Source organism: Osmia lignaria, chromosome 2, assembly GCF_051020975.1.
Source record: "Osmia lignaria lignaria isolate PbOS001 chromosome 2, iyOsmLign1, whole genome shotgun sequence".
Classification (NCBI taxonomy): Eukaryota; Metazoa; Arthropoda; class Insecta; order Hymenoptera; family Megachilidae; genus Osmia; species Osmia lignaria.
Window position 1 is genome coordinate 10,841,453 of NC_135033.1, and position 13,688 is coordinate 10,855,140.

Genomic DNA, 13,688 nt, shown 5'->3' on the forward strand with positions numbered 1-13,688 from the left:
ATTTATCTCGATTTACACGATCCTAAGAAAGTGTGTATACATCACACGCCATCTGACCAGTATGCAAATTGGCAATACAAGTGACCTATTAATTGCCAATTTGCGACCTGTTGATCCTTCGACTATACAATGTGAAAAGTTTTTTTATTTATGCTCAGTTTGAAAAAATAGTTATAAAAATTGATATCATAACAACTTGATGCATGTACGTCACTTTTAACAAGTTAACAAGTCGATTCACGAAGATCCTTGGAATGTGGAAAGATTTTTCTTCATGAATACTCCTCGGTAATCACTCTACTGATTACCATTCGACGAATCTCACTAGTGCCAGCACCAATTTCGTACAATTTAGCGTCTCTTAAAAGTCTTCCAGTAGGGTAATCATTTATAAAGCCATTTCCACCTGGAAAAATTGTATAAATTCGGACAAGTATTTACAACTGATAATCTTGAGCTAAAAATAATTTACCTAGTATTTGAATTGCATCTAATGCAGCTTTTGTAGCACATTCGGCAATGTAGAGTATTACAGCGGCACAGTCCTTTCGATTGATATGACCAGCGTCGCAGGATCTTGCTACGGAGTATAAGTAACTCCTGCAAGCATTTAGATGCGTATACATATTTGCCATTTTCGCCTGAAACATTAATGGTATTTGAATATCTTGACTGTTTAAGCATCAAATAATAAGGAAATATTCGAAGCTTATACTTGTATCAATTGAAATTCTGCTATACGTTTCCCGAATTGTTTCCTGGTATGCGCGTAATCGAATGCCACGTCGCAACAAGCCTGAAGAATCCTAACATACAATGAATTGAAAACTTCTATAATTAAAAATGATAAAGTACGGTTTCTCTAATGTTACCAAACCTAATGTAAAGGATCTTACCCCAAAGGACCTGCCGATAATATCAATCGTTCCAAATCTAAACCACTAAAGAGCACATATATACCTTTGTTCACTTCTCCGAGAATATTTGTAACTGCAATTAATAATAATCTTTGTACAATATAGTTTGGTAATAAAAACTAGAGTTAAATGGAACAGAAGATAAATTACCAGGAACTTTGCAGTCCTCAAATACAAGTTCAGCAGTATTGGAACCTCGCATACCAAGTTTATCTAATTTTTGAGCTGTACTAAAACCGTCGAAACCACGTTCAACAATGAATGCGGTAACACCATGCTGTAATTTGCTCGCATGCGGATCCGTTCTCGCATAAACGACAAGAACATCTGCATCAGGACCGTTCGTGATCCAAAATTTGTGACCATTTAAAACGTAATAATCTCCCCTTTTCTCAGCTCTTAATTTCATAGAAACTACATCAGATCCGGATGTCGATTCCGACATAGCAAGCGCTCCAATATGATCTCCGCTGCATAGCTATGCGAAAATTAAATATACATATTACACATGTTATCAGGTTTATGTATTATATAATTCATATATACCTTAGGTAAATACTTCTGCTTTTGTTCTTCTGTCCCATTTCTGTGAATTTGATTAACGCATAAATTCGAATGCGCGCCATAACTAAGCGCTATAGCCCCTGATGCTCTGCTTAATTCTTCCATTATAATAACGTGATCTAAATACGTACCACCTGTACCACCATATTCTGGTTTCACTGTTATTCCTAAGAAACCCAATTCTCCAAGTTTTTTCCAAAATGCCTAAAAATATACTCTTAAATATTTACACATAATTGAAGAAATATCTTATGCTTTTTTTGAATTTTTCGTTACTTACCCGAAGTTCGTCAAAATTGTTCTTTCTATCAATCTCGGCGGCATTTGGAGCAAGTTCTTTTTGTGAAAAGTTAAACACCAATTGCCGAAGCTAGTATAAAAAAAATAATATATTTTCATTATTATTATTATTTGTAATTAATTCGTGTAAAACCGCATTTTAACAGAAAAGATACAACTGTAAAAAGAAAGATAATTCATTCTTTATCATTCGATAATCTATTTTTAAAAATTAATATGTATCGATTATTGAATAATTAACTTTGATAATGTTCGTTCGATGATCCAGATGTTTAAATTTACTAACCTGTTTTTGTTCATCGTTTAATCCGGAAATATTATCATCTATCTTGTAATATTGCGAAGCGTATCTTACATTCAGTTTGTTGCTTGATCTCAAGTAATTACAAAAAATTGCTGATGCACAATTACGAATGAAAAATTTCATAGTTTCAAATTGTATTATTTCAGAATTGTACTCACGTATGTACAATATTCAGATTCCATGTATGTACAGTGAACTTTTGTGCACTTTTTTGTAAACATGATAATTATCTTTTCTTCAATCAGCGCTATCATACTACCAAAGTATTTTCGTGTATATACATATAGATAATATTCAATTATTTATAAGTAGGTCTAAAATATGTATGCGAAATATATAAATATATAATACCTAATATCTATAAAGTACTTGTAACGTTTTATATATAATATAATTCATTATCAAAATATATACCATCTATTCCGTAGCGTATAAAATATAAACGTTGCCGCATCCAAAACAAAGTTGCATATTGTAATCGGTTTTGTATTAATCTTTTAAGTATATGTACAGTAATTTTGTACTTGTATAGTTTAAATATCATGTTATTCGTTTCAATTTCATCACATTTATAAAATTAACCCAAAGGTATTGTGTTAATACGACTTTAAGGTTAAGAAAATGTAAATAGTGAACTTTTGATCGGTTCTCATTTTTTGTATTATAATCTGACCAAAATGGGTGAAATGAAAATTAATATCCATGATGGTATTAAATCAGAACAAAAATATAATAAAGTAGTAAAACATATAAAGGTATGAAAAGGTTGAAATTGATGTGTGCCTAATAAATTTGTAATCAGATCACAATATTAATCATAATATTGTTATTACAGGATAAATGGAAACTTGTACCTGCTTTCCTTAAAGGGAAAGGTCTAGTAAAGCAACATATTGATTCCTTTAATTATTTTATAAATATAGAAATAAAGAAAATTGTAAAAGCAAATGAGAAGGTACTTAGTGATGCTGATCCTTTATTTTATGTAAAGTAAGTATTCTTATTTTAAATGTTAGCATACTTTATCACTTTATTTTTAATATATATCATGTATTGTAGATACTTAAATGTTCATGTGGGTTCACCTGATGTTGAAGAAGGCTTTAATGTAACACGTCCAACTACTCCACACGAATGTCGTTTAAGAGATTTAAATTATTCTGCTCCAATTACAGTTGACATTGAATATATAAGAGGTCATCAGCCAATAATTAGAAATAATTTATTAATTGGAAGGTATAAGCCTTAAAAGATATATTTAAATATCAAGTATTAAGAAATAGAAATTAATTTAATCTTATTTTGCAGAATGCCCATTATGTTGAGAAGTTCAAATTGTGTACTGACTGGTAAATCACATTTTGAATTAGCAAAAATGAATGAATGTCCACATGATCCTGGTGGTTATTTTGTAATAAATGGGCAGGAAAAAGTAATACTAATACAGGAACAAATGCTTAGAAACAGAATCATTTTAGAAGAAGATAATAAAGGATGTATTGTTGCTTCTTGTAACAGTTCCACTCATGAAAGAAAAACGAAAACTAATATTATCGGCAAAGGTGGACGATATTATATGAGACATAATATTTTTCAAGATGTAAGTGATTTTTGTATATAAATAATTTTATGAAATATTCTTAAGTATATTTTTTTACTTCTTATGTTGTAAGGATATACCTGTAACAATAATATTTAAAGCAATGGGAATTGTAAGTGATCAGGAAATTATGCAACTTATTGGTACAGAAGAAGAATTTATGAAAAAATTCGCACCTAGTTTAGAGGAATGTCATGTATTAAATGTGTTTGCTCAAAATCAAGCATTAAGGTAATAATATATTAATTAACAATTGGCTAATATGAATTGGTATTAATTAAATATGCTGTTTCAGATTTCTGAGTAATAAAAGGAAACAGAAAAGATTCTCAGTTATAAAATCTAGTGTTACAGATGAAATGAAAGATATATTAGCAACCAACGTTTTGTCACACGTTCCTGTTAGTAGCTTAGAAATATTTGCTACTATAGCATAATGTTAAACTAGATATTAATATATAATTACATGTTACAGGTTGTAGATTTTAATTTTAAAATGAAAGCAACTTACATTGCTTTAATGATTCGTAAAGTCATGAAAGCACAGTGTGATGGAAAACTGGTAGATGATAGAGATTATTATGGTAATAAACGTTTAGAACTGGCTGGTTCATTATTGTCTTTGATGTTTGAAGATTTATTTAAAAGATTTAACTGGGAGGTAAAGTAATACATAATAGTAACAGATAATTTCTATTAATAGGGTGATAATTTTAAATATTGTATTTGCAGTTAAAGCAAATTGCAGACAAAAATATACCAAAAATTAAAGCTGCACAGTTTGATATTGTAAAACACATGAGACAGGATCAAATTACCAATGGATTGGCTTTTGCTATATCGTCTGTAAGTAATGAATACAATTAATTATTTAAAATAAAATAAAAGTTTACGTAAACATTGTCCTATATCTATAGGGTAATTGGACTATTAAACGATTTAAAATGGAACGTCATGGAGTCACTCAAGTATTATCTAGACTTTCTTATATTTCGGCACTTGGTATGATGACGCGAGTTAATTCCCAATTTGAGAAAACAAGAAAAGTATCTGGTCCTCGATCGTTACAGCCATCACAATGGGGAATGTTATGCCCTAGTGATACTCCTGAAGGAGAAGTTAGTACTGTTGCAACTAAGTTATCTATACAGATTACCACGTTATTTAAAGTAATTAACATTTCTATAAACATTTTGATAGGGTTGTGGTTTAGTAAAAAATTTGGCTCTTATGACACATATTACTACAGAAATTGATGAAGAGCCAATTATAAGATTAGCATTTAATTTGGGAGTAGAAAATGTTAATATCCTCGGTGGAGAAGAAATTAATAATAAAGACGTTTACATGGTTTTCCTAAATGGTAATATTTTGGGTATCGTAAAAAACTACCAGAGGTTGGTTAATGTGTTTAGACTACTGCGCAGAAAAGGTCTCATAAATGGCTTTGTTTCTATATACACCCAACATCAACATAGGTAATATTTGCATAAAAATTATATTGCATACAATATTATAATTCTGTATAATATTTTTGACATTTAATTTGTTTTTAGATGTATTCAAATTAGTTCTGATGGAGGACGATTGTGCAGACCATATATTATTGTACAAAATGGCGAACCGCTTATACAAGAGGAACATATAAAATTACTTGAACAAGGGGTAAGATGTTTCGAAGATTTTTTACACGATGGTTAGTACATTTGAAAATACGTTTAATCGAATCTTGTTCACGTGTATCTACCACTAGCATTGTACCATTAACAGGTTTAATTGAGTACTTGGATGTAAATGAAGAAAACGATAGCTCCATCGCATTTAATGAATCGCATATCAATGAAAAGACAACTCATTTAGAAATCGAACCATTTACGTTACTTGGAGTTTGTGCGGGATTAGTACCCTACCCACATCACAATCAAAGTCCAAGGAATACTTATCAATGCGCTATGGGGAAACAAGCAATGGGAACTATCGGTTACAATCAACGCAATCGTATCGATACATTGATGTATAATCTAGTATATCCTCAAGCACCTATGGTGAAATCTAGAACAATAGAGCTGACCAATTTCGATAAATTACCTGCCGGTCAAAATGCAATAGTAGCTGTTATGTCTTATAGCGGCTACGATATTGAAGATGCTCTCATTTTAAATAAAGCCTCGATTGATAGAGGATACGGACGATGTTTAATTTATCGAAATGCAAAATGTACATTAAAAAGATATGCTAATCAAACGTATGATCGAATAATGGGTCCTTTGATTGATTCAAATACGAAAAAATCTGTTTGGAAACACGATGTTATCGATAGCGATGGAATTGCTGCACCTGGAGAAATGGTGGAAAACCGAAAGGTGATGGTAAATAAATCATCACCTTCTGCAAATATTGGACCAGTGAATTCTGGCAATGTTCAGACGCAAACAGAATATAAAGATGTTCCAGTTGTTTTTAAAGGTCCTGTTCCTGCATACGTTGAAAAAGTTATGATTTCTAGTAACGCGGAAGATGCATTTTTAATTAAATTATTATTAAGACAAACTCGAAGGCCTGAGATAGGCGACAAATTTAGCAGTCGTCACGGACAAAAGGGTGTGACCGGTATGTATTTTAATTTTTCGTTACTTAATCTCATAAACATGTTTCATCATTTCTCCATCTATGTATATAGGATTAATCGTGGAACAAGAAGATATGCCATTTAACGATTATGGGATCTGTCCTGACATGATCATGAATCCGCACGGTTTTCCTTCACGTATGACAGTTGGAAAACTGATAGAATTACTTGCAGGAAAAGCTGGCGTTATAAAAGGAGAATTTCACTATGGCACAGGTATATTTATACATTCATTTTTTTTCTTCATAATATTTGGCGTAACAACACTTCATAAAAATGACTTTTATTTAGCATTTGGAGGTTCGAAAGTGGAAGACGTTTGCGAAGAATTGATAAAGCATGGTTATAATTATTTGGGCAAAGATTTATTTTATTCCGGTATTACTGGAGAACCATTACAAGCATATATTTACTCTGGTCCGGTAAGTCAGAGTATTTTTATATTCGTATATCAATTCCATTTTACGTTATTCTACTGATATATTTAATTATATAACCATAGGTATATTATCAAAAATTAAAACACATGGTGCAAGATAAAATGCATGCCCGTTCTCGAGGGCCAAGAGCTGTATTAACACGTCAACCAACGGAAGGTCGTGCCAAAGAAGGAGGTTTACGATTAGGTGAAATGGAACGAGATTGTTTAATCGGATACGGTGCTAGTATGATGTTGATAGAAAGACTTATGATATCCAGTGATGCATTTGATATTGATATATGCAACAAATGTGGTTTGATGGCGTATAGCGGTTGGTGTCACAGTTGTCGTTCTAGTTCATGTGTTTCTACGATTTCTATGCCTTATGCTTGCAAATTACTTTTTCAAGAACTCCAGTCTATGAATATCGTACCTCGTCTAACTTTGAAAAATTATTGTGAGTAATTTTATACAATGTGATAATATTCTTTTAACGTTTTTCTAACATAAAGGAAAGGAAACGTCAAAAGTAGTCTACATATATCTCTGATATGTCCCATTATTTATTAAAACATATTTAGTAACTTTTTGTATTGGAAGACATGAAAATAGTGGTCCTTAAAATGAATTAATTATCAACTATACGTACATACATATATACACATATATGAATTGGAGTATCAGTTAAACAAGTTATTTTATATTTTAATCTACAACAATCATTTATAGTTATCATTCTATTGTCAGTTTCGCTTATTTATGAAAGAGGTTCGGCAAGTAATTTAATCTTTGGATTTTCAATGAAATGTTTGCTTTGTATTAAACGCAATTCGATCCTTCTTGCAGGCTGTGACTCCTTGTCTTGACATGCTAATAAATGTTGATAAGTGTTATTTTTTAAAATATTTTTTTTTATAAAATATTAAAATACCAAAAACTAGTACCTTGAGAATAGTTATAAGTTTCAAGTAGAACATTATATAGAGAATTTACAGTCTTTTCAATGGCAGTTTTCATGTCATCCTGCAAATATGTGTGAGCTAAAAATAAGGCAGCAAAGAGATCTCCAGAACCAGTGAAACTAATTGGTATTTTCGGAATGTCTATTTTTATTAACTTCTTATCTGAAATGATAATGAATTTTGATATACTGTGTTTATTTTGAGAAGCAGTATTATTTCTTTATTACCTTTAATTGTACTAAATATTGCTGTCAATTTATCACCAAGTTCTGTTGATGAAACAGCTACTGTTTTAGGACCAATTTCATGTAATTTTTTTACAGCATTTTGTAAGTCAGACATTGTATTAATCTTTGTGTTACTTAAAAGTCTAAAAGAATTAGTTTTCCAAAAATTAGACATAAGTCAAGCATATTTGTGCCTAAAATAAGAGTACTAACTTACTCTAATTCAAATTGATTTGGAATTACAATATCTGCCAATGGTACTATCTCTTCTATATAAATTTTCTTTAGTGCTTCAGGAACATACATTTTCCCATTATCTCCCATAACAGGATCGCATACTTGCATTTAAAAATCGATGTTTAATATTAAATTATTTTGTCTAATTAATATATTTCGAATTTTATATATTTATTTACCATATATAAGTTCAGGATTTTTTCGTTTTAATGTATGGACAACTTCTGCTACTTTTTTCAAAAATGAAGCAGATCCAACATATCCTGTGAGTAAATATGTATAATTCTCTAAGTTATTTTGTACTAATCCATCTATTATATCCTCTGAAACATAATCACAGGTATTAAGTAAGTTTATAATTAACTTCCATGAAAAAAATTTGATATATGTTTTTAAAAACATCTCATCTTACCTAAATCTTTATCATTTAATACTTGACCTTTAAAAACCTTATATCCAGTATGATTGGATAATTGAACAGAATTAATTGCATCTACCTCAAAGCCCAGTAACTAAAAAAATGATGTTCTTTTATGTACTGTAATACTTGTGACTTGAGGTAATTATAAAATACAATAGTGACTAGTAAAGATAAGAAAGTTTAATCAGTGATATCATAAGCAGCCTACCATTATGCATAGAGAATAATTCATTTCATATTATTAACATGTTATATACCTGTAAAGGAAATGTTGCACTTTTATTACCAACGTAACCAGACACTACATGACTTTGTAACGAAAGAATTCGTGGTGTCCTTTTGGAGTACATATTCATTAGCTGATGCGTACACACAGACACATGCAAAATACACGATTTATAAAATACTATATGGTGCACCCCCTTCAAGCATTCTTATATACTACTTTGTACAGGTTACATCAAAAGCAAACGGTGTTTTCTATTATCTCTCTCATCAACAAAAGCGGTATCATAGAACTTCGTTAGTAATGCATTTTTTATCTAGACTGTCAAGTGATAAGAAATCTTTTTTTATATACCGTAGTTCACCAGAGTCCATAACTGCGAAAAGACCAGTTTTCGTTCTTCGCGCTTCTCTAGTACGCATCTTCGCTCTGATTGGCGATACTCCCAAACGAAGTGGAAAGCGATTAGCAGAGAGCTCGCTGCGTTCCCCCACCATCTTCCAACCTGCGCGTCGCAGTTATGGACTCTGGTGATCTGCGGTATTTTTTCACCGGAGAAATGTTTTCCAATTAATTAATGAGATTGTTAATTACAATACAAGTGCAGCGCGTATGAATATTAGGGTTTGACAAATATCTGTAAAGCAAGTTTTCGCCAGTAGGTAATGCGATTGATGATAAGAAGAGATAATATACCGATCGAGTACTTCAAAAAATGATCTACCCGGTGGTGCATCTTCATTCGTATTATCTCGTGATTTGTTTGTAGAGCCAGAAAAAGTATGGCGACGTGGGAAGGTGAAAAATTTCAAGACATCGAAAATGCCGACGATATTGAGGGAAATTTTGATAACATTCTTGTGACACATGATCTCCAGGATTGCCTGGATGATAGCTTAGACTTAACAAATTTTGGGAAGGTTTACGAACCAAGTATTGTGTTTGACTATGAAAACTATTCAGATGACGATACTCCTATCAACGAAAGACTATCTAATAACAACACTACGGAGTAAGATCATTTAAATCTTCTATCTTTTTCCTTTAGCACAACAAGAATCCTTTTTATAATGAATTATTTTTTTAAATTATCAAACGAAAAAATAAAAATTGCGCATAACCTATTCGTTTATGGATTGAGTAGTATTTTGTATCCTACCCTTATAAGGATATAACGCATTTTGAAATTAGACCCTTAATACCAGGTGTTATGTTATATATCAGGTTACTGAATAAATATTAGAGAATTCATTGTTTTGTAAACGGTTTTTTAGTTGTTTCTTAATTGTGCAATATTTCTCTGCTATACATACATGTGATTATATTTTTCTTGAATGTTTAGTGAAAGTATATTATTACAGTTTTGAAAAATACTTTTGTAGCCTATATTTGGCATATGATATTTTGATTTAATAGTTATTGATTAAACAGATAAGTTATATATATGTAAAAACTCAATTATAATTAATATATTTGTTATTATAGGTCAGTACATCGTACAATTAGCCCTCATGAAATTTACACACACATTCATTCTGATCAAGATGATGTATTACAAATTGAATCTTCGCATAAAGCTATTAAAATTGAAAATACAGTTCTAGATACAAGTCAGAAGCATATTGGTCGTTATACTTGTGAATATGAAGGCTGCAATAGAACATACAGTACAGTTGGAAATTTACGTACTCATATGAAAACTCACAAAGGTAAAATTTTTATGTATTATATTATATTTTTAATATGTTACTAATAATTAAAATCCTAGTTACATAACAATACACATTAAAAGTTTTATTTTGTATTTTTTAATGAAGCATAATATTACCTTGTTTAATAGTTATTGTTCTGTTTGGGTAATACAATTGCAATACTATGAGCTTTGCATGTTATGCTTACATAAATCAATGTAACACATTGTACTAATTGATATGTGTATATTTTTTCTGCTTGCTAAATTTGAAGGAAACAAGGTAAGCATATAAAATATTTAATGTTTTTAATAAGTAAAAACGTATAGAACCTGCTCATGCTTTACAAACTTTTATGTACACACATTATTCATTATATCATCACTGCTGGTATAAAGGGTACGCTTTGACCTGCATGGCTTTCAGATACTGCGAGCAATAGGTAGCCCAGCAAACTTTTTATGTGGAGGGAATTCTCAAAACTTTCAGGCGAGTATCGATTTAAATGTGCAGAACCAAGTTGTGGCAAGGCCTTCCTCACGTCGTACAGCCTAAAGATTCATATTAGGGTACACACAAAAGTAAAACCGTTTGAATGCAATCACAAAGGTTGTCAAAAAGCATTCAATACCCTTTACAGACTGAGAGCTCACCAAAGACTTCATAGTGGCAACACATTTAATTGCGAAGAGACTGGATGTGTTAAATTCTTCACTACTCTAAGTGATCTCAAGAAACATATACGTACTCATACTCAAGAAAGACCTTACAAGTATGTTTTTTGGTATTTTTAATTACTAATTCTCGTACCTGGTTTGATAAATTAATTTTGCTTTGGTTTTGCATTCTTTTTTTTCTATTATTAAAATGTTAGTCACAATACATATTTAAAGTGGATTAAAGATACCAATAAATATTAAGTACGTGCATAACATTAAAAGATAAGTGAGTAGACACTACAAACACTAATGTTTTAAATCTAGTTGAATTAGAAAATTCTTTAATTCTCATGTATCTATCGAAATAAATTATATAAAGTACAATATGCGCAATAAGTTGTATAGAACTGTATCATTTTTCTACGCATATAAAATTATATATTTCCTTTTTAGATGTAGAGAAAAAGGATGCGGTAAAGCTTTTACAGCGTCACATCATTTAAAAACACATAAAAGAACGCATACAGGAGAACGACCTTATGTATGTACTTTTGAAAACTGCAAACGGTCTTTCACTACTCCTCATAGTTTAAAAAGTCACTTGAAAACTCATAAGAGAGCAACTAATAATGATGAAACGGTATGTAAAAATGTTTGTATAATTTTTAGACGTTTCCATTATGTTACATTATTTTATTACAGAAACATGAAGGCAACTATGATGAAAGCGGAAACCAAAGAAACAGCGATATATTAAAGTCAAAAATCGATGTTGATGAAATAACTTCTAGAAATGTGCCATCTTATGCTATTATACCATTATCTTCTAGTAGTATACAAAATAAAGAAAGCATAACTTATTTACCCACCAAAAATGCAAATAATCAGTTGACGTCTACAAGTGATGTGATAAATATTTTACATCAGAATACATCAAACAAAGAGCTTGATTACAACATCATTAATAAAAATAGAGAAAATTCTAATAAGTCTACAAAAGTTGCTCTTATTGCGTCAGGAAATATTATTTTAGATAATTTTACTGAGAATACGATTGATAATTTTAATAACAATGAAAATTATGATAAATTTAAAATATTCGACGAGGTTAATGATTCAGATTTGCAGCAGAATCAAAATCAAGAGTACGCTTCGAACTGTTCAACAAAAGGTCAAGATAATAAACTAAACAATGTAATAAAATCGAACTCGATAAGTTTGGAACAAAAAATTATACAAGATGGCTTACAAAATGCAATTGCTCATATTTCAGAAGGAACAGATTTTACAAGCGATGTACAGCAGTACAGAAATCGTTCGATTACTACTCAGAAAGCGTATAATACTAATGGAGTAAATCTAAACTCGGCTGTGGAAAGCAGTAACGCGACTTCGTTTAATGCCAATTCTATTACTAGTCATGTATCGGATATAATTAGTTCCTCTAGCGAGACTCAACTTTTCGATAGTGAGATAGAAAATTTACCATTTATCAGTAATACATTACGAACCGGGTCTCTTAATGAAGTTGAGCATTCATTGAATTCAAATGTTGCAACAACACAATCAGAAGCTATTGAATTAGCTATAGCATCCGAGGAGGAAATACCATCTCCTTGGGTAAACGTTATGGCATTGGCAACTCCATCTTCTTTAAGGAGACAGTCCTGGTCAGAATTGAATGCTTTTCCAACAGCGGTTCATTCGTTAGTCGATTTAGTTGAACCAGAACCTTATCCTTTGCAAATAGAAAATCAGTTGCAATCGTTACAACAATTAGATAACGTTAATCTAGTAGATGTTGAAAACATTACTGCACGTACTGAAGTGACACATTGCCAGGAGGGTGTTGGTGATAAACAAAAAGAAGATAGTACAAAGCAGAAAAAATGTAGAAATGTTTTACAAAAGATTACTGCTGACGCAGACATATGCAAATGTGACGATTGTAAATGCAATGATTTGCAAAACTGCCAAAATTGCTCAAATAATACAACTACAGATGTTGATACAAGGAACGTGTCATTAAAAATGGTAGATGATTTTGTAAATTGTTTACCAGGAGAATGCTTTTGTGAAAGTCAGTTGTGGCAAGAGCCCGATGGTTGTGGATCTTGCTGTGTTGTTATTTGTTTGAAAACGTTACAACGATTGCAAAGAATGTTTACCCGTAATTGTTGCAAAAGTACTAACGACACATCGTGTTGCAAAGAGAAATTATTACCTTCACTAATGAAATGCCAGTTAACGAAAAACCAATGAAACTGATTTTTTATTGTGTGTCTAGTCATATTGAGGAAAGCATATTTTTGCACAATCGTCTATTAAGAATTTGTTATTTATCGTGCCGCGTAGATTAACTTGCTTAGCTTTAAATGCGATTTTTCATATAAATATTAATTTAAAAATAACATTACCTTAGATAGGTGAAAAGTATGAAGCAATGTGTACATAGCTGTACTATATTTCAAGACTTGATTATACAAAGGCAATATGTTACGATGTATTTTAATGTGTGCCAATGTATTTG

The 13,688-nt window shown here is 31.0% G+C and overlaps 4 protein-coding genes across 8 annotated transcripts; 2 read left to right on the plus strand and 2 right to left on the minus strand.

Moving 5' to 3' along the window:
- Positions 1-125: 125 nt before the first annotated feature.
- LOC117608446 (isovaleryl-CoA dehydrogenase, mitochondrial) lies at positions 126-2,343 on the minus strand. Its single transcript, XM_034333595.2, has 8 exons — positions 2,068-2,343; positions 1,762-1,851; positions 1,464-1,685; positions 1,068-1,395; positions 897-990; positions 716-806; positions 473-641; positions 126-406 (listed from the first exon to the last, which is right to left on the minus strand). The coding sequence occupies exons 1-8, from the start codon at positions 2,206-2,208 to the stop codon at positions 273-275; spliced, it is 1,269 nt and encodes a 422-aa protein (XP_034189486.2). The 5' UTR covers positions 2,209-2,343; the 3' UTR covers positions 126-272.
- Positions 2,344-2,419: 76 nt separating this feature from the next.
- Positions 2,420-7,200, plus strand: RpIII128 (RNA polymerase III subunit RpIII128). Its single transcript, XM_034333558.2, has 15 exons — positions 2,420-2,840; positions 2,921-3,075; positions 3,145-3,321; positions 3,394-3,685; positions 3,759-3,916; positions 3,981-4,086; positions 4,161-4,346; positions 4,418-4,531; positions 4,603-4,803; positions 4,886-5,163; positions 5,242-5,381; positions 5,456-6,295; positions 6,366-6,530; positions 6,606-6,736; positions 6,817-7,200. Exons 1-15 carry the CDS (start codon positions 2,763-2,765, stop codon positions 7,198-7,200), a joined length of 3,405 nt encoding a protein of 1,134 aa, XP_034189449.1. The 5' UTR covers positions 2,420-2,762.
- Positions 7,201-7,465: 265 nt separating this feature from the next.
- On the minus strand, positions 7,466-9,177 carry Pdxk (pyridoxal kinase). 2 transcript variants are annotated; one of them, XM_034333610.2, is made up of 7 exons: positions 8,791-9,177; positions 8,574-8,673; positions 8,341-8,484; positions 8,142-8,262; positions 7,925-8,067; positions 7,680-7,859; positions 7,466-7,605 (listed from the first exon to the last, which is right to left on the minus strand). In XM_034333610.2, exons 1-7 carry the CDS (start codon positions 8,812-8,814, stop codon positions 7,493-7,495), a joined length of 825 nt encoding a protein of 274 aa, XP_034189501.1. In that variant the 5' UTR covers positions 8,815-9,177; the 3' UTR covers positions 7,466-7,492. The 2 variants fall into 2 exon arrangements, with proteins under 2 accessions (XP_034189501.1, XP_034189500.1); XM_034333609.2 differs by having other exon boundaries at positions 8,840-9,174.
- Positions 9,178-9,316: 139 nt separating this feature from the next.
- LOC117608443 (uncharacterized) lies at positions 9,317-13,420 on the plus strand. 4 transcript variants are annotated; one of them, XM_034333578.2, is made up of 6 exons: positions 9,317-9,470; positions 9,578-9,820; positions 10,294-10,517; positions 10,989-11,271; positions 11,612-11,798; positions 11,861-13,420. In XM_034333578.2, the coding sequence occupies exons 2-6, from the start codon at positions 9,591-9,593 to the stop codon at positions 13,418-13,420; spliced, it is 2,484 nt and encodes an 827-aa protein (XP_034189469.2). In that variant the 5' UTR covers positions 9,317-9,470; positions 9,578-9,590. The 4 variants fall into 4 exon arrangements, with proteins under 4 accessions (XP_034189469.2, XP_076547490.1, XP_034189470.2 ...); XM_076691375.1 differs by lacking the exon at positions 9,317-9,470 and having other exon boundaries at positions 9,500-9,820; XM_034333579.2 differs by lacking the exons at positions 9,317-9,470; positions 9,578-9,820 and having other exon boundaries at positions 10,377-10,517; positions 10,926-11,271.
- The last annotated feature ends 268 nt before the right edge of the window (positions 13,421-13,688 follow it).